The sequence below is a fragment of the Corvus hawaiiensis genome, chromosome 4 (assembly GCF_020740725.1).
Source record: "Corvus hawaiiensis isolate bCorHaw1 chromosome 4, bCorHaw1.pri.cur, whole genome shotgun sequence".
NCBI classification, from domain to species: domain Eukaryota; kingdom Metazoa; phylum Chordata; class Aves; order Passeriformes; family Corvidae; genus Corvus; species Corvus hawaiiensis.
Genome location: NC_063216.1, coordinates 67236499 through 67264114, shown reverse-complemented (window position 1 = coordinate 67264114; position 27616 = coordinate 67236499). Strand labels below are relative to the sequence as shown.

Sequence of the window (27616 nt, the reverse complement as noted above, 5' to 3'; positions counted from 1 at the left end):
CATATAATGACAAGTATAAAATTAAAAGGGTGTTTTTTAAAGTATTTAGTGATGCAAAAATAACTGCTAACAATACTAAGTGAGATTAGCTAGCTGAATTCTTATTTGCTAGACTACAATAATTTAATATTCTCTGTTCATGCATCAGCCTGTAACCCACTTTTCAAAAAGTTTTTATAAAACATTGTATTGGACAGAGAAGAAGTTTAGAAATCCCCAATACACATAACAGAAAATACTGTGTTGGAGTCTATTTAATAATCCAGTGACAAATTTAAAGACACTAACTGCCCCTGTTAGACTTGCATGACATTGTGTCACTCAAAAAAAGTGCTTTAATTACAAGGCTTTCCACAGAAACAAAATCATACACACTAACAAATGCTGACCTTATCAACTAAATAAAACAGAATTGTTCTGTCATAACAACTGGGTTTATTATAGACTCTGAAAAGATCCATTACATTCAATAAACACTAAGAGAGCCCTACTTCGGCTAGAGAAAAATGTATGAACTTAGATTTGAAGTTCTTAAAACAGAAATTATTTCTAACAAAGAAACATTGAACTTTACCTTCAGCTAAATGTTTAACTACTATGTGGTAAAAAACATGGAAATATTTCCACAGTGACTGAATATATGCCCAGAATAGAGCCACACATTAAGTTCTGCAGTAATAAAGATTGTGCACTTCAGTAGTTACCACATTAAAAGCTACCAGGAAGAGACTTAAGTTTTTTACTCTTTTCCAAAAACAGGTGGCTTTTTTTTTCAATGCAAACTTTACTTTTGCTTAAAAAACACAGAAAATGAAATGACAATCTGAACAGCTTGAATGGGGGTGGGGAGGGAAAGAGCATCCTTTTCTGGCCCATTCTTTGCACTCCTCAGCCTTCCATTAGGAAATATGCTGGAGTAACAAGGCTGAGATGGTAACAAGGCTGAGGTATCTGAAGATTTTAGTGACTAACAAACTTATTTTAGTACTATTGCAGTTAACAGAGAAAGAAGAATCAGAAGATGGGCTGCTTATTTGATATGTATTTTGGCTGAAATTCCAAAGTAGTTCCTCCTCTGTGACAAATACAACCAAGACTACTGCACAGATAGAAAATGAAATTTCTTAAAGCACAGAAGATCAGGCCCTCATCCTATAGCTCGTAGCCCCACCCAGAGAAGAGAGAAGCTCATTTATTGTGAGTTCATGAAACCTTGTCTTTTTACGGATCATCCTCCTTTAAGATTAAATAAATACTGTGGGCTGAAAAATGTATTTTAATAAAAATTGTAACAAATGAACAAAGCAAAATTTTAAAAAAAGGAGAAACAGGAGAAAAGCAGAGCAGGCCAACTTTAAAATCTATCAGGTCATTTAAATAGCCCTATTTAGGCAGCAAATAAACACCTGCAAACTACTTGGAGGAGGAGAAAAAAAGAACTGCTTTCTTCCTCATAATGTGTAGGAAAAATCAGTTTAGATACATGTATGTGTAAATACATACATATATATACACATACACACACATCAGACCTAAAGGAAAGCAAGCCAAAACACTATACCATGCACTGAGGTTTGCAACGACAGTGTCTCTGACAACTACTTTCTCCAGTAAGCGTGAGCTGCATAACACAAGTTTTGATCCCGTTTTCTGGCCGTCTCTACCTTCCAGCAACTTTAATGGAATCATTGAAACTTCTAAGGATGTCAAAGTTGCAAGGGCTGTCATTCCAAGTATCCCAATTCAAGGATACATCCAATGTATAACTGTATACACAACGATCCATGTTGCTGAGCAGATGGTCTGCTGTACTTGGTTCCAGGGGGAGCTTTTTCAGGGCATCACTCACAAGTGACTTTACTGCTGGGAACAGCAAACTGACATAGCAAAGCTGTGGAGGTCCTGGCAGTGTGGTCCGGCCAGACCTGAGCCAAAGTTTCATTCTATGGCCTGTTCAACTGAAAATTGAAATTAGTGTATCTGTTGCATTTACTGACAAGGCTACTGGACACTTATTAGCTCAGGAGAGCAACGTGTGCACTGAGATTATGGAATACAGTCTACACCTCAGGTTCCTCTACAGTCCCACGTTACAGAGCAAAGTCAGCCTTGAGAACGTTTCTCCTCTTTGATACATGTCATTTCTGGGCTCTGTTCTGGTTATTGACTGTTTATCCAAGACTTGCTAATAAGGTAGCAGCAACAGGTATGAGGTAATGCTGGTGGCATTCGATAAAATACAAGACATAGGCCTGATTGTTGCCTTTATATTGCATGTATTTCTGTCTGCAAATTATTGCCATCTCTCCTGATAGATCTGGAATTGTTCTCAGACTTCACAACTGAAGGCTCTGGCTAAACAAAGATGCTGACATACCTACACTCACTTACTGAATTAGCTTGTATCAGTCACAGATCACACAAGATAGTCTATGTGCAAGAATTCTTATAACCTATGTAGTTTCTATATCATACACAACACTGTTAAGAACCAAACATAATTTCAGATTCAAATACCATAAATGTGCTTTTTGGTAATGAAATGGACTGACATTTTAGAGCACCATTTTCACATGAAGCCCCTGACCTTTATTAAGCACAAAGACAGTATGTTACTGTAACACATACTGCCACTGTAAGATAAATCTTTTTCAAAACAGGAATGGACTATACTTACCTTGGGTACAACATTTCTCATAAATAACATGACTTATTCAGTCATTCTTAGGAAACATCCACAGGTTTTCTATTCTGGTCTGCAAAGAGCTATAGACTGAGCAAATACTTGGTTTGAAGTCTCTTTCAAGTCAGCACATGCAATAGTAAATGAACTCTAACAGGCTCACCGGGCAATAGCTCTGATGAAGTCCAGAGATACAGTACATTTGTATCGGGGTCCATCAAGCTGGTCATTCTGGCCAACCATGGATAACAGCTGCAGTGTCACAAGAGAGGTGATCTATGGACAAGAGTGATGTTAGTAATTTTTGTTAACATGAACAGAAGTGGCCAATTTCTTGCATTTTTTTTTTTTTTACATTTGGCATAATTTCCATTTTTCTCTGGAAAGTCACTCCTACTTGCTCATTGTTCACTTCCACATAGTTCTGCAGCTAGAAAACCCAGGAACGTACATACATCTTGCCATTACATTTTCAGCAGTAGCAGTAAGAGACACAGGCTAAACCCTTCATCCTTCCTATCAAAAGTTATCCTGCAGTTTTTATCAGAGGAACAGGTATAATAGGCATGAGTTAAGCATTTTCCAAATCTCTGCCTGATAATCAGGAAGGACTAAGATTTTCTTGCCTTTATCCCTGAAGATCACCTTTTGAACTTTCCCACTCAAAGTTGGATATTCCTGTGCCAGATCATACCACATTTTGAACAGATGGATGTATCACTCTACTCCAGATAAAACAGAATTTGAAGGCTGGAAAGAAAAGGCTGGAAGATTGTATGCTTGAAAAGAGCAGGGCCTGAGTTGAGAGAAATTTGCCTACAAACACACATACAGTGTCTTGACAGAGCCATTGATTATTTTACCAAAATAGCAACATACCAGCATACTTTTTCACTGTCTTTGTTCTTCCAGTGATGGCTGCAGTACCAGTGAAGTGCAGTCGTGGGGTGTCACCACTGAAAACATTCTGATTCAGGAAGAGACACCATAGTGATTCCATTGTCTCCTTATCTCCTCCCAGATACCACGGAAAGAAAGAGGTAAAAGCAAAATTTTTTTCCCTGGCCTTTGCAATAGATGCCACTGACAATGCAGGGCAACGAGGCTACATTCTGTGACAAACTGGTATCTGGCCACAGGTCTCATTTTCAAAGAGCCAGCCAGCCATGACCTACTTCTGAGTAATGATAATAGGACAGTAAGGAATTTCTCAAGAATAAATGTATCAGGAAAGAAAAGTGACAGTTCAAATGTTCAAGGAAGCACATTTCTATAAAAAGCATCAGCAAGTTCTTGCCAGTATCAATTAAAAAAATAATCCTAACTCAGTAATAACCCTGCTCTTTGCGGAAAGTACACTTGGTTTTCAATTTGTGACAGTGCTTGTAGGAGGTAGGAATAATATAATATATAAAAATGACGCCTACCTGTGGAGAATAGAAAAAAATATGGTACCCAAGAATGAGGCAATTTTTTTAACAGCCTGCACTTAACTTTCTTTCATATGGCATGAGACAACAGTAGTTTGGATGCCATAATTCTGCAAAGTCTTTGGAGTTTGACTAAGGAATGCTGGCCTACACATAGTCCCAAAGACAAATTCCATTTACTTAATGCAGATATATAAATTACATTATTTATCAAATTCTAGCATTGACAAAATTTAAGAAAATTTAATTCCGTATATGGCAAATGGCTCAAATTCCAGTTCATTAATCACTTTGCACATATCACTGGACTGAGATAAACCTCAAATTTGTTAGGTTTTTATATTCTTAAAATACTCATGAGCTTGAAAGCACATTTTTCTCCTTTCTTCATTCAACAAAGTCCATATTCAGTCAGTGAATAAGCATTATGGAACCTGCTGTAACAATTGCACCTGGTGCATCAATACTGGCAAATCACTTCTGCACTACATACTTACAGCTGGTCTCGCATTCAGAAATCACCAAATGAAGGAACAGCAGGAGCATTCCTTAAAGTTTCTCTTGACCACAGAAAACGTCTGCACAGTTTGGAGCTGGACCCATATCAGTTTTATGTGGGATGTAAAAGTGACCTTGCTGCTGCATTACAAATGCTCCAGCAATACTTCAACAAATACTGCATTTTCTTTTCCGACTAGCACCAAATGCTCTGTGTGTAACATGAGGTCAGCAATGTAAAACTCCTTACTAAAGGCTGACTCAAGAAATCTGAACTAGCATCAGAGTGGACACAAAGTTTCATTAATGTTCTTGACTCAAGACATTAACTCTAAAGACTCAATATAGAATATTACAAGATAAATGAAACTATTGATCATCAGAGTAACAAACTTATTTAGGAAACTGCAACCTTTTACTTACTTCTTTCACAATACTTTAGTTTAATAAATGTCATCACAGGGAAGTAAGTGCTGAAACAACCAAGTCCTGACCCTGAGACCACTTAAAAAGACAGCTGTAGAGAGAACTGCCATTTTCAACTCATGTAGGCAAGAAACAGTCTTATCTCCAAAGAGGCTCAGTAGAGACAAAGAACATATATCTAAGGGGACTAAGTAGGGGCCAGCTTTCCTACAGACAGCCAAATGTTAGAAGCTAAAATACCTAACTTGTTAGTATTTGGAGTAGAATTTAACATGCAGTAGTTACAGATGCCTAGCTTGTATATGGAGAAAGCCAGAGATCTCCCAAGGATAAGTCCAAAAGCCTGCCTGCTGAGGGGGCAGCAGCCTGGAGCTTTGTTTGCACAGCTTTTTCAGTGGGTTCAGGGAGAATCAAAACCAGCAAGGGAATTCTGTCACCCCCAAGCAAAGACTTCTTCATTTTTTCTTGCTTTATACAATATAGCAGGAGGGTTCTGCTGCTGAGTCAGCCACAGAAATGGACAAGACACCTATTTTGTGCAATAAATTGCTTTGTTTGAAAAGACTGAACTGTGGTAGATGGGGAATTATTAAGCTCCTCTAATATTCTGTGCTGAACCTAGACCAAATAAATAAAAGATGACTGTCTTCACCAAACGGTTCAGAAGTGACACAGAAGGTCCAAATCCTTTCTGATGCAACAGGCTTGAGCACCTCTGCTGAATGTCTGACAGCTAACTGGGGTGGGGGCAAAGGAAGAAGGAAGAAAAAGCCATGTACGGTGTTAAATCATCTCCAAACCTAACTTGTTCTCTGTTTCTGAAGCTGAGCTATTTTGCATAAAATTGCAATCATACAGTCTCTCTCTGTGCCCACCTAAGGCATTCACCAGGTAAAGCAGAATATAATGGAATGAACTGGGTTTAAGGCTGTTTATCTGTAGCAAAATTATAAAATTCACCAATGTTCCTGTCCTGTTAACTCTTTAAGTTTTAGGTGCCACCTATAACTTAAGCACTGAAAAACAATTACTACTTCAAAAGTTCAGGTGTTGCAAACTTTGGAGGCAATATGTTCTTAAATTAAGACACATCAAAAGTTTGAAACACAGATGGGAAAAATATGTATGCAATACCAAACTAATTGTACTTCTTAGCCAAAAATACACCACTGCTTTTGAAAGATTTAACTTTTTTTTTTTTAAATATCATGGGTACAGTGGCTCCATTTCATTATCACAAAAGCTTGAGAAGAAAACATCTGGCATGAACAGACTAGAAACAAGCCAGAAAAACTGTGTGGGTGATAGAAGAAAGAACATTTATTGAGAATCTTTTGAACAAAAGAAATTACAGTTGGAAGAAATATTCTAGAATTATTTGTAAAATTACTTAAATTGGTGATGATTTAATACTAGCAAAATTTAATAATTAAATGAAATTTTCTACAGGAATAACAAGAAAATCTGAAAAAAAACCCCTTACTGATCTGAAAGATGTAGAGAAACAGGTTTCACTGGTATGTTTAAAAATAAATGATGATGGAACTTGCTTTGAAATATATTTGTGTGAGAAACCTGCTGCTGAAATCTTGGATCCAAGGTGAAAATAATCATCAAAGCACAGCAGACAATTGTTCCCAGAAGGAAATGACCACTCAGACTGCTTCTGGAGATTCATTGGTCAAACACAGACATTGAAACCTCTGGAAAAAAATAAGCAACCCACGAGCCATCCTTCAAGGCAGCTTTTTTCCTATCAGCCTGGACTAACAGATGGGCCTTGCATAATTCCCCAAGCAGACACAAAGACTGGCTTTGTGAATACATGGCTGCGTGGAAGTGAGAAGGATTCCAGAAGCAAGGGCTGTCTGCTGAGAAAGGCTGAGCTCTTCCCAAGGACACCACTAGAAGCCAGGAAATATTCACTGAGGTATAAAACATGAGCAGAATGAGAACCCATGACACAGGGAAACACATGGTTAGTTTGGATAAGCAGTGACAGACTATCACAGGAAAGAGTCTGGACAAAGTGTGGGACATACCTCAAATCCATAGGATAAAACTAAACAGAGAAAATGATGCTGGTTATTTGGGGTGGGGAGGAAGCTGTTTCCTCAGAGATATGATTGAAATCTCACCAAGTGTGCATTTTAAACTGGACTGAAAAATATTAATGAAAGGAGGAACAATTTCAAACTGGCAGAAATATACTAGATGATCTGTGTGGTTTTTTTCATCTCCACAGTTTATAATATTCAATTATCTTGCCCAAGATGTGCCCTCCCAACAAAGATGTAACATTAACTCTTCAGTCTGGCTTACTGTCACACACAGATTTTGAACGTCAAACCTATCAAGAAACAAAGAACTTTCCATACTCAGCACCACCAGACAAGGATACTATATTCTTTCACAATCACATGAATGGTGCTTTGCAGCACCATCATCCCATGACTCTCAAAGCCAGTGCACTTGCTCAAAACCTACCACTGCCAGGAGTCACATTCGGGCACACGGTAAAACCTCTGCTATGCAACAAGGCACTTTGGAACACCCGATGCCATTTACAAAATACATTTCAGTCAAAATGACTGTGCCATACTCTCCTGGAGTTAAATTCAATGACCCTAGTACAAATTATGTGAGCATAAAAAAACCTGCTCAAAATTATTTCTATGAAAATTATAGCCAGAGTAAGCTCATATGTCAGCCTCGTTTGAAAAGCTCATATAGAAAGATAACCATAGAACGTTACAACAATACATATTTAAGAGAGCAATTGATCAAAATTGTTTTTATAAAAATTATTAAAAATAAATCAACATTTTTCTGAATGCTTGTACAAAACAATCAGGTTTTGATACTGAATTACGTTTTGTACAAGGCTTTTAATGCATGAAAAAAATACAACAGGAGGCACACCCCTCCAGACTACTTAGAGCCTTCCAGCCTGCAGTTAAAACATTCATTACTAAGTGCTTCAGCTAGTTATTTTACCTTTATCTCATATTAAAGCAATCCAACTCTACTTTTAAACTACATTATGAACACAGTCAAAACGTTTTTGACATTAACAGAGGCACCAACAGACCCAGCCACAGCCTCAGCGCTGCTCCACAGACAGCACGCTGTGCCCCTCCCTTTGGTGACACACACGTAGGTGGCTGTGCAGGATGCCATGGGTCAAAAACACAGTGACCCAGCCTGCTTTGCAGTTTCTTTTATGAATGTTTGCATTTGATGTCTTTCTTTGCCCCATATTAGTTTGGGATTTTTTATGATTCTGTCACATAAGTATTATTTCATTATTTTGTGTTGAGTCTCCAGGACCTTGATTTCATTTCACTCAAGGCAAATCTATGTGATTTACAGATTTAAACAAGTGACTCCATTCACTTTTTCAAAGCTTCATCGTATCAGTGGTTCAGTCATCAAGACGGACAAAACTTCCTTTAGTCTCTAAAAGACAATCCAGAAGAAATGCTTATTTACTCTCAAGTACATGACCTTGAATTTCTTGCTGTTAAACCCATTCAGTTTGTATCCTACCCACCACCTCAAAGATTTTTCTTGTATCTCTTCAGAACAGAAAAGTTTACTAAGCCCAAGGCATGTAACATTGAATTTTATCAGAAAATTCTGGTTTTTACTCTACAGGTCATTAGAACCATTCCCACACAATATTTTCTCCATTGTATAATCACTGTTCACCACCTCTGCCTTATTCTACTTGGTCTTACCTTTTGTGACCCATTTACACAAAATGACGTGAAGAAACTGCCAATTTCACACACTTACTCAAGGGATAAATGTGCATATTTTGCTTTTTCCCTTTTCCCCTCCTCTTTCTGCAACACTCCACCCCCCTCTCCTGCCTTTCAAACCACAGAACACCTTTCTGCATAGTAGAAGCTGCCTTATCTCTAGACTATTCTCCTGTAATTGGCTTCCCTCGTGGCTTTTCTCTTCAATCTCAAGAGAAGCAAATGTATTTTCCTACTTCAAGAAGACACTTCCTACCCTTGTTCTATTCATATTTCAGTATACTTTCTCTTCAATTAGCAGTCTGTCTTCTAGGGTTTGTTTAGTGACTCTGATTAGCTGCAAATCTTGACTCATCAGTGCAGCTTCCTTTCAAATCTCCTCTGTACTTTCTCATTACCTCTACTCCTCACATCTTCTCTTCCCAATAGCGCTATTAAAAACCACCAAAACCTACCACAGTTTTTCTAAAATGGGGACACTGAATCAAGATCCAGGAATCATCTCAGGAAACCAAATATAAAGCAAACAAGAAACCCAGAAGGAACTATTCTTCATCCAAAGTTGTAGTTAATCTGTAACACACTTTGCCTCTGAAAATTCAGTGCAGTGGTAGAGAGTTTTGTGGAGTTTAGACTGGGAATGTACTGGGTACATTCATGGAAGCAAATACAACCATGGGATGCTGAATGCAAAGAATATCATCTCCGTGGCAAGCATTTAAGCCACAGGTAATAAGAAGCTTATCCGCTGCTTTCTGGTCTTAAATTTTTCCTACTCATTCGATATTACTTAGAAGTAGTCAGACATTTACTGTCTAAGAAGTAAAACAGTGGGTAAGCCCACTTTTGGTCTGACTTAATGTGTCTGTTATGATGCATTCATCAGAGATAAAGTATATCATCTGCATCTTCTACATCCTACCACTGTTTCCCCTTTTAATCTTCTCTTGGGCCTCTGCAAGGGATCTCTCACTACTAATTACTGTATTCTCCCCATACTTTGCAGTCTTTTTAAAAACAGAAAACCCCTCATGATGAAAATCCAGCTTCCCCCACCATCTTCTGAAAAGCTTCACAGTATCTCGAAAGCATTTGCACAGATTAGCCTTGCCCACTCATTGTTACAGTAACATCACTTTTTAAAAGCAGTTCAATAATTTATTCATTTGGGAACTATTATTAAAGAAATCTTTCAAAGTGTTAATGAATTTGCTTTCTCTTCATTATTTTTATTCAATATAGAAATTAAGAAAAAGCCCTTTTTTTTTTTCCTCTCAGCACATTTACTTAAGCGTTAATCAATTTGCCTAATAAGAAGGAAAATAAAAGGCAGTTCCACAACACTCTTTGCCTCGCTCTGCTCATCAGCTTTAAAAAGAAGTATAAAAACTCTACAGAGTGATGCATGGATAAATCAGTATTTCTGAGTCAGTTCCCTCACTTTGAGGATCAATTAAAGTACTTCATAACAGCATGAAAGGCATGCTAAAAATTTGCTTAATGTGGTATTTTCTGAAAGGATCAAATTATTTTCTGTACCTGAGGATTATTTGGAAATATTTTCAGAATTTTGTTAAGACCCCTGGAAGTGATGACAGGAGTTACTTACGATACTCAAACCCAAGATCTGAATGTATTTGCAAACTGTTGGAGATGTGTACATCTAATTTACTCCATAACAACCTGGAAACACATAACTCCTAAGTAGAAGGACTACAGATACAAATTACAGACAGCTAATTCAAAAGTACTCCCTTTTCTAGCTCTTACTTCCAAAATCTGAGAAATCGAAGATGGTAACAGATGGTCAAAGGAACACTTGGGGAACGATGTTTACAGTTAATTTGATTACTTAAGTCAGATAGCTTCATAAAGTGGACACCAGAAAAAGGCTGGCTATTTTTCAAGGCACAGGCAATAGCCAATAGAAGTATCCTTCTGCCATACCTTCATTCACTTTTGCAATAGAAGTCTCAGGTTCCAAGCAGACTTTTTTACAAGATAAGGAAAGCAACACAAAGCCTGTTTTCCAGAAGCAAACCTGCATGCAACTGACCAAGCATATAACTTTAATTCCCCAAATGTAGAAAATTTTGCCTTTTCCCCCCCCCTTCATTTATTACATCTGTCCCACAAATGGCAACATTTCTAGATATTGTAAGTCAAGTTCTATTAAGAACAGAAGAACGGTAATGTTAGAAATACTACCCCGTACCTGTGATACTGATAGGACTTGATATATTTACAGAAGGCCCCTAAATTTTTAATGCTATTTCAGTAAATTATAGAACTGTGTACACAGTTACCAGCCTTCTACTGCTATATGAAGAATTTCTGTTTGTAAACACAGTTTTGCATGAAAAAATAATTCAAGCAATTAGGATTTCAAACCTGTCCTGAGGATAAAAATTTTGTATTTGGCAAGAGCAGAAATAATGAAATTAAAAGAGATTGCTCAGAATCAGATGTTGTCTCCTAAGTCTAAACTACCTTGCTTTCTCCAAGAAAAAAAAAGATATTCAACGTGTCTTAACTACAGTATATTTTTGGATGATTACGATAATTAAGTGTTTAAAGAGTATTGATCCAAATATTGTATAAAGAAACAAGACACTAAGAATTCTTTAATTAAAATAACCACTCCAGGAATATTTGACCCAAATACTTCTGGAATACAGAACTCAGGCATTTCAACCACAAGAATAGAAAAATAGTAAAATACACTGTAGTCCCAAATGGGAGTCTGCTCTGAAAAATAACAATTTAAAAATGCATTGATTTTAAATCTTGAGACTGTTAAAACAGATTTTTAGAGACCCTCCACAGCAGCATGCTGCTTCTCAATTACTCACAGGACGCAGAGGTTCTATAATAGGAATAAATAGTAACAAAACCAAAATAGAAACAACTTGTATCAATCACTTAAGTGTGTAAGCATATCATATGGGTACAAAATAAAGATCCTCCCTGGCTCAATCTCCTGTCTCTTGAAAAGACCAGCAAAGGATGCTTAGGGAAGTATGTAATAAAATTGTAAGCAAGAAAAATTTCCCAACATACTGGGTCCTAGTGTTCTTAACTTCAGCAACTTTGGTAATTAGGTATAAAATTGTTCATACATGGGGATCTGACCTGTTGAAACATGACATTTCATGCTCTTCTTGTAATGTCAAACTGGAGCTAAAAAACATTGCTGATTTGTGTAGTTACTGCGCTCATCAACACATTGGAAGAGAAATTTATTATAAGGCTGCACACCAAGAGATTAGAAGCAACAAAACTGCCTAGCTCTCAGCAATATATGGCAGTGAGTAATACTAGGTTTTATGCCATCAAACAGAGGAAAAGAAAAAAATCCTCAAACACCTGATTTACTTTCATCTAAGACAGCAATTAGAATTTGATTTGGTAAGTCATGTCGGATCCTGGATAAACCAACAGCTACAAAGTTCTTGTACAACAGCAACTGCGACAAACTGTTACACTTCTGTTTGGAACACTTTACCTAACAAAATCAGGACATTTAAGTTCAACACATTCCTGCACCTTTGTTTACAGGTACCCTTAAGGAGAGCAGACAAAACACCAAGGCTGAATGCAAGTTCCAGGTTGGCCGACTGTCACCACGCAGCACAAGGGAACAGAGGACTCTGCAAAGTCGGAGGAAATGGGAACATCTGGAATCTTCCCTCTCTGAGCTTGCCGGGAAAGCAAATAGCCTCATGGAGAATATTATATTCTTCATCAGTAAATCTACAGCACTTGGTTCCCACCAGAAGGAAGGGAAAGACCAAGATGAAGACTGTCACTCAGGAATTCCTCTAGATGCTTGATAACAAATAAAACAAGCCCCACTGCAACAGCACAAGGTGATGGTTGTAATCTACAGTGAGAAGTGTTGTTTTCATTAAAGAAATGTATAAGTTTAGATATGCTACAATAGAAGCTATAAATTTATAACATCCATTTCTAGAGAAAGCAAAGTTTTCAGCCAACCATGAATTGAAAAGTCATAAAATATTAAAAATCTAGGTTCAATGACCCATTAAATATGTTAGATGCAACTTCAAAAGATATCTATAAATATCCTTATATCCCTTGCATAGATATCCTACAAAGCGGTCATAACTACCAGTTTTTCATCTCTTATTCAGTTATACTTGGTTTTATCAGATAAAAAGCATGAAATATCATCTGTCAGCATGACACATCATCTGTCAGCAATTAACTGTAAATCAAAAAACTGTGTTCTTCTAACACAACACTTGTTTTTTATGCAGTTTCCATCACCCTTTAAGGCAACTGTGAAATTCTGCTAGTTATGCCATGTAGCACTTAGCTTTTCTAACCTGGAAAATAGTTTCTCACACTCTTATTTGGCAAGCACATAAGTTGGGTAAAAACCTTACAGCCAACCACAGCAACCAATGAACTAGTGAACCAGTATGCTGCCACACCCATCAACAAGGCTGGTCAATGGATTAGACAAAGGATATGTGGGAAGCGAATACCTGCTAAAGGGAAGCATTTCTTACTAACAGTATGTAGTCAGTATCTCTCCTGCCTTCATAGCATTCAAGGATAATTCTGCTATTTAGATGGACAGAAACATTCAAAGTCACAACCATTCCACAGAGTCCTAAAAACATCTTGCTATATATACATTGTCTTAAAATTTGTCTAGTTAGCAAACATCGACTATACAGCTCCTACATCATTGCAAATCATTTATGGGGCAGAGTCAAAACGTGCTGCACAAGGCATTTTCCATGTCTTTCAGGAGTGGAGCTGGGAAGGCATGTGGTGACAGCAGTGGTGGTTACAGTAACTTCTGGGGCAAAACACTCCAAGGAGCTCAGCAGGGGCTTCCCAGAGTCAGTGAAACCCAACAGAGAGCAGAAAGATCCAGCAGGACCTGGCAGCTCTTGTGAGGGAGGCTGACATGGGGAGGGTGATGCCAGAGCACCTGAGGGAGACTGGAAGAGCTCTAGGGAGCACGAGTGACCAGGAGCACAGTGAAAAGGGTGGGCAAGCAGGACAGACAGGATGGGGCACAGCAGAAGGATGTGGAGGGGCAGTTAATGCATCATTTCCTGTAGGCAGGACACGCAGGAGAGTGCAGCCACGTTCCCGGCTCCTGAGTCTCAGCGGGGACCTTATCACCCTCTACAGCTGCCTGAAAGGAGTTTGAAGCCAGGTGGGGACTGGCCTCTTGTCCCAGGCAAACAGTGAGAGGACAAGGGGAAATGGCCTTATGTTGCACCAGGGAAGGTTGAGATTGGACATCAAGAAGAACGTCTTCACTGAAAAGGTGGTCAGGCATCAGGCTGCCCAGGGAGGTGTTTGAGTCACCACCCCTGGAAGTGCTCAAGAAATCACTGGACAAGACACTTAGTGCTATAATTTAGTTGTCATGGTGGTGTTCAGTCAAAGCTTGGACTTGATGAGCTTGGAGGTCTTTTCCAAGCTTAATGATTCCATGATTCAAAAAGCATTAAAGAACCTCCACAAGGCATCCTATTTTAGTTTCAGTGGAACATAGTGTAGTCAAGGAACAATTTCTCATGCTTCCATGACTAACGAACTTATTTCTTTTTGCAGCTGATAGTTGTGATAGCCACTCTATTTTGTGAATAATCATTGTGTCAAGATTTCTCAGTAATATTCAGTAATTATAAATCTGGAAGTTTTGAACATTAAAATTAAATCACTTTAAAATAGGTTAATCCCCCAAAAGTACTATACTGATCACCAAACTGAAAAACCCATACAAGAGATCAATAGAAAGGTGTGAAAAAACAGGACAGAATCAAGCAAGCAATGAAGTCTTTTGATCTCAACAGATTAAAAAGTCACCTCATACTAAAATGCCTACTGTAGTGAGAAAACGCAGGAGAAAAACAAAACTGAACAAAGAGAAGCAGTTATGACTGGCAAAGACACTATTAGGGCCTGATGAAAAGCTACCTGTCATTCCAATCAACTGTTATATCTGAACATTTTCCCACCTCTCGGAAGCCTTTCACACAAGCTTTACATAACGGGCATGTAGCTCCCATGGTTATTTTCTGGAACCTCTTCAGTAAGCAGAAACAGAAGTATTGCTCAAGGATATTTTAAAATGTCCATTGCAGAACCTGCATTGCAGTCAATAAATGTTAAAAAGAACACCTATCAAAGAACCAGCTGGTCAGAAAGTGTTGCTGTAAGTCTGCTACTCCTCAGTAAGAGAAGCTCAAGCAGCAGAGACCAAAATATTGTGTAGGGTATGCTCTGGTTCTAAACACACACCCTGGGCGCCTGTCCCTCTGCCACCGAAGACTCAGACCTGCTTTTTAAGAAGTTCTCAACACATCTTGTCCAAGGTGACACAGTAACACAGGCAAGGTGTTACTGTCAGGAGCTGGTTATTGGCTCAGGACACACAGACCATTCCTCTGAGCTGCCAGGCACTCTGCACCCACCTAACGGCTGCGTTCAATTTTACAACCAGATCTTGCACATCTTGTCCTGCAGAAGCACTATGTGTTGTTAAAAGCTGACTAATTTTATCTGGAAAGTGCATCAAAACTTTGTCATCTCAAGAAAATTTTAAGACACAATTCTGCACTTAAAAACAGAGAAAAGAAAAAGGTTCCATACAAAGACTTTTCTGACTCTAAAACTGTTCTCATTTATTTTGTAACAGAGAAATTGTGCAATATAAATGTTACCATGGTAACAACTCACTTTATTGAACAAGAGAGAAAATAATTATCCCAAACCTGCATATCATGCAAGCACATGCAGTAAATTTAATGCTGCCCATTTTTCCCCTCGCTATTTTTCTTCTTGCAAAGAAAAATAGATTTTGAATTTATACATTATAGCAAGCCAGGCATCATTTTGCCTGTCCCTCCCACTTCTTTGTATATTTTACATCTCTTGAGTGCATGATGTGAAGGACCCAGTTACTTAGGAAAAGAAAAAGGGATTAATGAATCAGAAATGCTCTTCCCCCTCCTGAGTGAAGTACAGAAGACTCCTATGTAAATGCTTCACGCATTTAAAAAAAATGAAGCCCTAAGGCAAGCACAGCACATGCTTAGTATTCACTCAGTATACTTAAACAGGAACCCTTAGTTTATAGAAAAACCAAAAGTTATTCATCTCCATACATAAATTAAACCTGATTTTACTGTTCTGTCCAAATATTTCCTGTGATATTGTACTTGTAAACATATAGTTATATTTCATATACAAGGGACAGCAATATTTTCAGAAGAACTGCATGGATTTAGCCATACAAATCCAATTAATCTCAATAGAACTTCTATGGCTAAATCCCTGTGCTCAGCTTTGACATTTTAGAAGCAATGGGGGAGGTTTTTCAAGGAGTGAATATGTATTATACAAAACTCAGTTTTCTCAGAAATAAAATACCATGTAGATACTTAGAAATATCAAAAAACATTTATGTGATTCTGTCAAGAAAATCACATTCTTAGGAAAGTAGGCAAGGATTTCCACAAAACTCTTATTTTACAAAAAATAACAGTATTATCCTGCAGCCTATGAGATAAAACTAATCACATATATACATTAGTTGGATAAATTATTCTTATTTTACCTCCAGTTTTGATCTTTTTACTTCATTTGCAGTGCATCTGCCTCTTTCATATGAAATTCGTTAAAGAACGAATTTAATCTAGTGTTCACAGTTGGAAGATGCATTTGGGATGCATAAAATTCATGTTTTTAAAAGATCACTTTAAAGAAGTGACTTAGAAGTGCTGTTTAGAAAGACAATCTTATTTGTCACCACCTTCCTCACTTTTTTTTTGGTTTATTTACAGTCCTAAACAAGTTAGAGAGTTTAAGAATAGAAAAAAAACTACACTCAACCAACTTCAGCAACAAGGAATGCAGCTAATTTTGACTATCTATTAGAAGATATCTTCAGGTACTAGAAAAAATTTATGCGTATACACATTAATGCACACACACAATACAGGCTGTGCAAAATCTTAAATCACTAAGTTGTCTTCTTCATGGAACTGGAACTCTCCAAATCATCCAAAGGTAACATATCCTCGTAGAGAACTCTTTCTGGAACATAGGCTGTAATGGTATGTCCCTCATAAATACACACACACTTATAGTACCGAGTATATTTAATACCTCCCTATGAAGCTCTTACAGAAAATAAAAATATAATTCCAGTAGCTGAACTAGTAAAACTTACAATTCCGTATAAAAAAAGCTACTCTTAGGTGCCTTCTCCCTTCCCCTAAAGCCCTCAACAATCAGTACCATTTCAGTTCCTAAACCAAATACCACTAGAGATGTATGTTTCCCATACAGCAGTTGAACAGTTACATCCCAAGACTCTTGCAACTGTAGAAGTGATATAAATAATGTTTCCTTTTACGATAATGTAGATTTTGCATTTGCCAGTAGTTTTTGTATGGAAACCTTTTTTTTTTCCAGTTCAAGTATAAATCATACCGATACAGTGGAGACATTTTTTGTTTGTTTTTGTTCAAGAAGAAAAAGTAAGTGACCATTTGGGAATTAGCTGGACATATAAAGTATTTAACAAGACACTAAACAATTAGGATAAATTCACCTAATACAAGCCGTCATGCTGCTGCATATTCTATCTGTATATGAATTGGTTAGCTAGCTGCTCACAGGAAAGCCTAGGCCACATGCTAAATGAGAAGTTTTATTTAAAGCTTGTTGTATTTCAAATTAATAATGACCATTGCGGTACTGGATCCTCAAATCACACTTTTTGCCTGAACTGCATGATAAAGTTAGTACTTCATAAAAAACTAAAGCCATCAGAAGCAGAAACATTGCTAAAGCATTTTTCTGTAATGGTGTGTTCTGAAGGCCTTGTAACTGGACAACAAATTCATAAAAGCAACAGCATGTTACAAAAAAATATACATTATTGTTGGGGAAGATGAAACAGGAAAGCCTTATAAATATGATTGCCTGACAAAAGATTTTGGGAATACGAAAACTATAAGCGACATCAAAATGAAGGCCACCTTTGAGATACCAAGTCTTAGTTACTGAACAACTAGAAAACAATGGTATGGCCGACTGAAGGTAATCCCCTCTTGATGGAACAATACCCTCTGCTTGCAGGCAGGTCCAAGGGTCAGAGCAGACCCTACTAGCTCAGCAGAAGGGGTCCAAAGAGTAGTTTTTAGGAGTTAAGATGTAACACTCTATGGTAATATAACAATTCTTATAGGCTGTATGTAAATGCTATAGGATTTGTATCTTGTATTAGATTGGTTAGTGAAAATTAGAATATTCAGTACAAAAGATGATTTATTGTATTGTAACGAGGACTTCTCGACCACTCTACTTACTCCCTTACCCCCTTACTCTCTTACTTACCTCCTCTTCACTCACTCTTGCTCCACTCTTACCTACTTGCTCTTACTTTTACACTCTTGCTCTCTTGGGCCTGCTCCGAGCTGCGGCTGGCAGCTCTAAGCAGTGCCCCTGTACCCACGCCCTTTGCAATAAACCGCATGTTCCAAGATCTGACTTCAGAGATGTCTCGTCTCCGTCCGTCCCAACCGTCCGACCCACCCAAGCTCCTACACATTATCAATTGGAACAGTATCTGACTTAGCAGTCTATCTGGCCAGAAACTCTCCTCAGAGCTTTCCTTGAATCTTGCTTTATTAAAAAGCTTAAATTTTGGCGTACAAAAGTTCAGTAGTTTTGTGTACAAAAGTTTTAAGAATGTGAGCTTAATTAAACATATGTGATAAAATCTTCAATAGACTAAAATATGAAATTTTTTTGTGAGAAAGATTTCTATTCATAAGCCTGTCCCAATGCAAAAATCTCAAACACCCTCTGTTCATGTCCCTTACAACCTCAGTTTTTCCATCTCCCTCACAACTCAGAATCACAGAACGGTTGAGGTGGCAGGAATCTCTGGAGGTCATCTAGTCCAACCTCTTTCTCAAGCAGGGCCATCTTGACCAGGCTGCCCAGAACCATGTCCAGATAGCTTTTGAGTATCTCTGAGGATGGAGATTTCACCACCATTCTGGGCAACCTGTGCCAGCACTGACAGCACCCTCACAGTAAGAAAGTATTTCCTGCCATTCCTCCTGCGTTTCAGTTTGTGCCTATTGCCTTGGAGTAGAGCAGCAACTCCTTCCTGTGGCTCGTTACATCTCCTTATCCCCTACACGCCTCCTGCTCCTCCTGCTTCCCACTTCTCAGCCTAAGATGCTCCACACCCTGTGTGCCTGGGTCTTGGTTAGGTCCTAAAGATCATCACATTCAAACATATTGAGCACTTGGGTGGGGCAGCCTCAACAGAGGTCTCCTCAACAACTCCTGCTGCACTTACCTGCTCCAGCCAAAACAATGTTTGGATGTGGACAAATGTATAATTCAGTAACCAAGCACCAATATGTTTATCCTTTATGACAAGTTGGTTTCTTGGTGGGATATTTTTTTTGTTTTGTGTTTGTCTTGTTTTTCAAGATATAACCCAAATCCTTCTTTAAAAGAAATCAGAAAATTGAAACAATCATGAGATTCCCATGCAGCCTCCTCTGACCAAACCATCTTGTTGGTCTTTAGTAACAGTAGCTCATTGAAGAAATCACGGATGAAATACAGTCAATAGCTATAAACATATTCAGGACCACTTCCTTCACAAATAAACTGTTAACCATTAATCCAGAAACATAATTTCCATTCAGTTGACTAATAAAATGATACCTCACTGTAAGAATTTTTGGAGGTTATTTTTCATCGTCATTATCTAGGCTCAGGATTCAAGTTTCAGTTTCTAAATGCTTATTTTCTTCCAAGTGACAAGACTCTTTAACTTCTGCCTGAGTGCAAACCACAAAAAACTGTGTCTCCCTGCTTTTAGGCTGGCTCATCACCAGCCAGAGCCTGAGTTACAGTTCCCAGTGGCAGAATGCAGCCTATTCAAAACAGCATGATTAATTTAGCTAAAAAGAAAACCACAAGCAGAGAGAAATGGATTAAATAACAACAAAACCCTACATACATATGGTCTTATCTGAGACTTGCCTTGTTAACATTCCACTTTTTTCAGCCAGAGGGTGAAGCACTTGCTGGTACTGCCCGAGTGCAACTGCAGCCTCTGACACTATAACCTGAATCCTTCCCCCTCTCCAACACAACCCAAGGCTGAATTCAGGTATTGTTCCTCCCATTACAAAGCAACTGAAAGAAAGCCACTGCCAGGTTCCCAGAAAGCTGGGGAAAAGCTTAACTGCATTTAACCCTTTGGGCTCCGGGGAACCAGCTGCATGACATCCTCTGGTGCTAGGGACCCACACAGCACCCACAACTTGTGTGTTCTTTGTGGCTATTGAAAGCTGCACTTGAGAATGCCACAGATGACACAGGCAAAAAGCAGGGAAATGGTCCTACAAAACCAGAGTTTCATTTTCTTCAGTGTGATCAGTTGTTACATTCTCCTATAAAGATCTAATGGGAGGACTAGAAATGTAATATGATATTAACAACTATTCACTTTCTATTTTTTTCCTCCAACAAATAAATATATTCAACTTTACAAATTTGTTCCCTGCGTTCTCTGTAAGTGTTGAATCCAATAAGGTAATGAACTGATAAGAAGGCAGCTGTGCCCAAAAATACACTATCGCTTCATTTATATGACAATTATTCTCAACAAATACACACTGGTATGTTTCTTGTGCTCTGAATGGGAAATAAAGATATCAGTATATATGTAATGTCTATGGATATCCAATGTACCACAGCTGCAACTTGATATGTAGAGCCAACAAAGAAAAAGCTGGAACAATGAGGGAAAAATATCTCAAATCCTGATGAAAGTGACTGGCAAATATTATTTAACCAAGTGGTTAGACTTATATTTGGAAGAAAAAGATTGATGACTTACATTGGATCCACTAAATATCTGACACAACCAAAGATTCCAGTGACATATATGAAATTATCACTAAAGTTAGCTACTTAGTAAAGAAGCAGTCCAGATATCAAGATTTATCACAGCTGCTTTTTTATCCAAAGTATTTAGTCTGACAACTTAAATTAAAAAGAAAAAAAAAAAAACAAAACTAAAGAATTTCAGAAAAAGATGGCCTTTTTCAATACAGATGGATATTCAAAGGTTTGCTTGCCTTCTACGTTTTAGGACTAAGTTATATATTTATATATATATTATTTATTAAGTGTCATCACTTGATATTACATCCTCTTTCCTTGAACTTTTTCTGGTAGATTATTACAAAGTAAGACAACACCTGCACATCTTTTCAAGCTGGAAAATGTCACTCTACTGATGTCTCCATTTATAAGCAGTGAGCAACCTGAAGATGCCTGTACTGTGTCAGTGACCACAACTTCAAAGTGCCCCTATATTAAGGATGTGTCTTGCGTGTGTGTGCACGTGGTCATGTGTCTGCAGCGCAGGGCAATCCAGTATTTCTCCAGAACAGCCATTTGTTCTAACATCATGACAAAACAAACATAAAACAAACAAACAACAAAACCCTCAACATCAACAACAAAAATGCCTCCAAAAATTAAAGAAAACATAGGCACACTTTCATGCCCATTTCAAATTCCTGCCTCTTTTAGAACATATTAGGATTTAACATCAAAACGAACAGCTTTTCTCTTACTACCTAACCTAATCCAGTTAAAAGTATTATGAAGATGACAGTGATTGACAGTTACATGATGACACACTTGACACACATCACATCTGCCAATACTTACTTTTTTTCCTCATTCATGCAGGCTGTTGGTTTTTCTTTTTCCCCAAAAGAATATGGTATTTATTCGGTCAACATTTCCTAAGTCAACATGTATGAAAAATTATTTAACTAGCTTTTTAACATTTGGTTGTAAAATAAGAGTTAATAATTTTTAAACAAATTAAACTGCTCTTTGTCAGTACTTTTATTCATATGAAAATGACCTTAAGCAAACCTATCATCTGATGCAATAGATACTCTATATGGATTGCACTTTTATAGGTAACACAGATAAGAGTATTGTTCTGCTCATGAGGCAGAGGGAGTTAAATCATGAAATATTCAGTTTTAATTAAGATTACTGTATCAAAGGCAAGGCTTAATGCAGAATTGAAGTAAGGATCAAGGTTAATGCCTATTCTAAAGCAAATTTACATAAATTATGTTTCACTAGTATACCATGAGTCTTATTTTGTTAATTTATACCATGTGAGACCACAGAAATTAAAGATGGAAAATATCTATTAAGTCATCTTCACTCTCCTCCTGCCAATGCAAAATTCTTCTTCCTTCTTTCAAGTTTATATCTGAATCCTTTGTCTACTGTCATTTGCAATAGCTCAAGCAGTGGGGCATTGCACTAAAACTTCAGGGGAGACTATCACACACTTCAGCATCTCCAAAAGAAGGGTTTTTTATAGTATCCAAAGCTAAGATTCCCCTCATCTTATTTCATTACTCCCACTTAGACCTTTTTTGAACTCTTCTAAATGAATCCTTTCTTGGCCCTTGAAGCCTATAAATACCTTCAGACATTTTCATCATCCCCTGGTAGTTATTTAGCCAAATTAGTGTAGGGATCATCTCTCTTCATCTGAACATCACCAAGCACACAGATAGCTATAAGTAATAATTACATGTGTTCATTTCCTTTAATCTTTCTTCACAAGTCATTCCCTTCTAGCCTTTAATTTTTGCCAGTCTTCATGCTTACATCTTCGTTAAAGTGTTACCACTTTGCAATTATTTTCCTTTCTCTGAACAGCTTTATTTAAGGTTATATCCACTTATGCATGCCAGCTTGAATTTACCACTTTATCTTGACTTTTCACTGATGTGTGTAGGTTTTTGTTTGTTTTTTTCTCGTTTGTTTTCATAAAACATCTGACTCAAATCGCTTCTCTGTTCATGTCAAACAAAAAATAAAATTACTTGCACTAGAGGCCAGCCTTTCTGCTTATTAAAAATAGCATATAAGTGCCTAATAAATTGTTTATATTACTCATTATTTTTATGTTTGGGTCTTTTTCCAGGTTTTAGGCACCATCTATTTTGGGCAATCAGTCTGAAATACCTTTGGTTTTTGGAGTACAGATAATTAACCTTTTTTCTTTGCATTTGCTTTTTAGTATCTAAAAAATACTTTATTTAGTATCTAAGGTACCTATGTTTATCTCCTGTCATATTGATGACTCCCTATCTTGTTTGCTAGCTTTCTTCCTCATCACTCCAACACACTGAGTTACCTCCTGTGCCCACGCACAATGTAGTTACAAAAGTTTCACCTGAGCCAGATGGAGATGGCAAATTGGACTGGAGACTGGCTCACTCTAGGGAATTCTAGACACTGAGCAGAATTAAAATTTGGGCTATTTTTGATATGGGAGATGAGAAGAAGATACTGGTTTGAGTGTTAATCCAATCATGGATAAAACTTGATTTCTTTCCTGCTAAGGAGATACTGTCATGCTACATCTCCACCTGTACCTTTTCATTTCTCCCAGTCATCCAGAGATGGTCTGGTTCTGGTCACAGCTACACAGAAAACATGTTAAATCAACTGGCCAAAGAGCATTCCACAGGCTAGTCCCACAAATTGCATACTACAAGGTTAAAACCAGCGAGGTCTCAATGATTTATCTAGGAGGGAAGCAAAAAGGCAGGCCAAGGACAAGGACAAGCAGCAGACCAGCCTACTGTGCAGTACCTCCAGTCACCACGTGTTGCCTGTTAGCCGTCCTTCCCCCTTCACTACTTCTACTGGAAGCCCATCACGTTCTTAGACAGAAGTTGTTAATTTAAACAGAAAGCTTCTCTATGTCAAAAGCTGATTTGTAAGAGCTTAGTACTAGGGTGAACAGCAGCTCTCTGTCACTATTAACTAAGAATCAGTCAGCTCAAAATGAAAGGTAGATTTTTCAGGATACAATTAAAAAGCAATACAGAGATTTTGTGCCGTTGATTCCTCTGCTATACCTGTTCAGTGAATCAGAACAGATTACTTCAGACTGCCAGTCTTCTAGACTGTCAGTCTAGCATCTTTCACAAGCACTATAGTCACACAAATTATTAAAAAGCTTTTCTCTACACCATCAGTGTCATACATCCATTAGAGGCCATTCCACACTAGAAAATATCTGTTGCAAAAAGTCTTCCTAGGCCATATGCTAGTAATAAATAAAAAAGGCTGGAAAAGATCATTTTATAACAACAATCTTCAGTTTTCTTCTCATGTCTGTGTGGTAATCTCTTAAGTCAATCTGTTTACTGTCTGTATCTACTACACCAGGGGTTTTTTATGTATATGATTCATTATTTCCTCTTTTGACGTTCTCTTTCATATTTCTTGCCAAGATATCTAGAACATGGAACACCCACTTGTTCATTTTATGTAGGTCACAGATGGTCAACAACACATCCAGCATTCTTCAATTATTAAACTAGACCAACCTGGATCTTCATATTCTCTAGCTATGTCTTTCAAAAAACATCCCAGTTACCACCTCTCCTATTTTTTTTTAAACTCACTACTAACCAGAGTCTGAATTCAGAACTTTTCAGAAGACACAGATGTACCGCCTGTATATCCTATTTCTTATAGTGGAATGTTTTAGTATGTTCACAATAGGATGATGAAGCTCCCACAGTTCATGTACATTCCGTTTCAAGAAACATTTATGACAGGTGAGCAGGCAGGAAAAAAAAGTATGTAAAAACATACACACAGAAAGATACCTCTCAATTCTCTATGAGAACTGTTACGGACACTAGAACCTGGTCCTGTTAGAAATGGCAACATATATAAATTTTATCTCATTCATAAATAACTACTAATTAGAAAACAAGACAACAATCTGAAAAGAGTTTGGAAGTACAGAATTTTTGAAACTGAGATTTTTGTCTGGTTTTGGGGGGTTTGGTTTTGTTTCGGGTTTTTGTTCATGTTTGTTTTTTTTAAAACACCTTTCTCTACATCAATAACAGCAGGGTAATGAATGTTCATCTGAATGAACTTGAAGTTGCACCATCACATGTTAGTGAAACACACCTACAGATCAGCATCTGCTCATCTAAACTAGATCTGTCTTCAAATATTTCAATTTTAGTTTCAGTTAAACCGTGCCCAAAAATCCACACTAAGTCTCAGTAATATTTTTAAATTTTATCTCTAAAACACTTCCTGAAATTCAAATAACTTACTGGCCTTTCATTCTTTTGGTAAATGTTCTATGGCTTGCACTTGCAGAGGTTATACCTAACCTCTTTTATTTCATATTTCAAAAAACAAAGGTAGAAGATCCTTTCTTGACATATTCGATATTCTCACATCGAAAAACATCACTTTCAGAGTGTTTTCCACAAGACACTGAGCTATTCTATAGTTGCTGTAATTGAAATACAGTTCAAAGCTGTAGGGTTCAGATTGCAAGTTCTAAGATGTAAAATAACAGGTCATCATCACAGAATTCTGCAAAATAAGTTTCTGTTAGAAAGAGACAGAATTTCAGCACCCCATCCTTAGGAATAAGGCAAAAGCAGTCCAGAAAAAAGGGATAGGAAGGCCAACACCAGCTTTCCAGCCATACAATGCAACCCTGGGCATGCTCTTCCCAAGTACTCACTGCAGAGTGAGAGCCCAACTTAATCTGCAGGAGGAATTGGTGGGAAGGTGTACAAACCAATCACTACCCCCAGTCTGCAAGCATTTTGACAAGGAATATGACATACAAACAGGGATATTTGATGTTGGCTTTTCCATTTGTTTTACAAAAAACTCAGAATAGTTACTGAGGAAACACTTGGTTCTTCGGGATAGAATAGCATTACGTAGCTATAATGCAAATGTTTGCATCTGAGGCCGTCTTGATTCCATTTCTAGAGGATGAAGGAGTCAGTGCATCAGGACATGGCTCATTGAAAGCTAGTACAGATTTTAAAACTTTTCATTAACAGAGTGGGTTTAGATGCTCATGTCTGCATCAGGGTGCATGTCTGTTTCTCCGCATTAACTAGAAAAGCACACTGACTAGCTCAGATGTACTTCTATTGTTCAGACACATACCACATTATCACATTATTTCTTCTATCATCTACCCTCCTCCACCTAACATGAGAAATTAAATCATACAGTGGGTAAGGACAGAAACTTTTTACAGCACCTATGCAACTTCAAGATATATAGCACCATTTTCAGCCATTATAATTATCATCATCATTATAGCAGCTTTTCCAAGTCTAAGTAGGATTTGTTTCACATTGTTTTGTTGTTCTTCATATTTTAAATGAAAAATATTTGCAACATTTACTAAGAATATAAACTTTCCGTAAACGAGATTTACTCACACCGGGCTATCAATTTTCCACATTGCTCCCCCCAAATATCTTTCAGTTTTCATTTCCATAGATGGAGAAGACAGATTATGTAAATTCCTAACAATTCCTCATCTACCAAGAGGCATTCTTTTGTGAACAAGCTTCATATTTTGAAATCCTCTCTTTTAAATTAACTGCAATGCAGCTGCTTCTTTTGTCCAAGATACTGTGGCAAGCCCCACTATCTGCTATCAAATGAACACAGCCAGCAGCAGAGGGTCTTTAGGGGAGGAGGGGTGTCAAGTACAAAGTCAGTAGCTAGAACTGACTGCAGCTGGCAGGGCAGAAACAGTACAAGCATTCACCAAAGTGATTCAACATATTCTTTAATGTACCATTTTGCTACCTTATGCTCTAACACTGTTCATGTGCACAGTCTCAGGACTTTTCAACCTCATAAAAAACCAGAACATGTCCCTGGTACAGATACAATGCTACAAACCTATTTCACATGTGATACAACAAAATCATTTGTATTGAAGTGAGAGGTGGGGTATAAACACCTCAGGAGAACAAACTATAGGTAGGGAGAAGTAAGAGCACATTAGGCAGGGACAGGAGGACAAGAGACCATGTAAGAACCAGTCCAAGAAGCACATCAATAAAGAGAATATAACATTATAGTCAACTCTTTGACCAATGATTCTGAACCATCTTTCTTGCTACTACTGAAGTTGCAACTGCATTCATTACTGTATGTGCAGGGAAGTAAAAGATATTTAATAAGCAAAGGATTGTCAAAAGAAGATCTTGACAGGATATCTGTGTCCCTACAACTCACTGAAGTGAACTAAGGAGCTAGTAAAGCTATTTCGGCTGAAAGACAATGACAGCAAGAAGTACAGCAGGTAAAATTGGCCTTTAGTAGCCTTTCAGCTAAATTCTACATTAGTCCTAGTTACCAGGGGTGTGAAGAAACACGGCACTCGTAACTGTAACTATTTATTTAACTATTTAACCACAAGAGTTAGTTCTAGTTTTGAAACTGTCTTTCAATTAACCAGGCTCTACACAAATGCTCAATAAAGAGATGTTTCTTTCCCCCAAACAGGTCGTACTCCAAATGGTGAGAAAAAACAGCCAATTACTTCTAAGAAAGACGAAATTTATAAAGAGTGTTAATGATGTTACCTGAGGGCTTGAAAGGTTCTTTCTAGTCTTTAATCATATCTTTCTAGGCATATCATCTTAAAACAAGAGATTTGAGAGAGAACAATGAATTTTATCCTAATGCCCTAATTTGCTTTATCTCAGTATTGCATCCTATCTTACTTCCATGAATAGCTGGTGATTCTGGAATAGACTTTCTGCATACACTAAATGGTTAAAGCAAAGTGATTAAAAAACTTATACAGGCTGGTTTTAGATATATGTATTATCAAGAGAGGTTGTGCAGTACTTGCTTAATTA

The 27616-nt window shown here is 37.6% G+C and overlaps 1 protein-coding gene across 5 annotated transcripts in view; it reads right to left on the bottom strand.

Annotated features, from left to right (window-relative positions):
- Positions 1 to 27616, bottom strand: part of ORC5 (origin recognition complex subunit 5) — a 68781-nt gene that overhangs the window by 5741 nt on the left and 35424 nt on the right. For 3 of the 5 annotated variants that reach the window (XM_048301644.1, XM_048301645.1, XM_048301647.1), the window contains one exon: positions 2847 to 2959. In XM_048301644.1, the coding sequence (XP_048157601.1) occupies positions 2847 to 2959 (113 nt within the window). Of the gene's footprint in view, positions 1 to 2846; positions 2960 to 3562; positions 3651 to 21575; positions 21653 to 27616 lie in introns of those variants that run through there. The other 2 variants (XR_007203168.1, XR_007203169.1) reach the window with 2 other exon arrangements.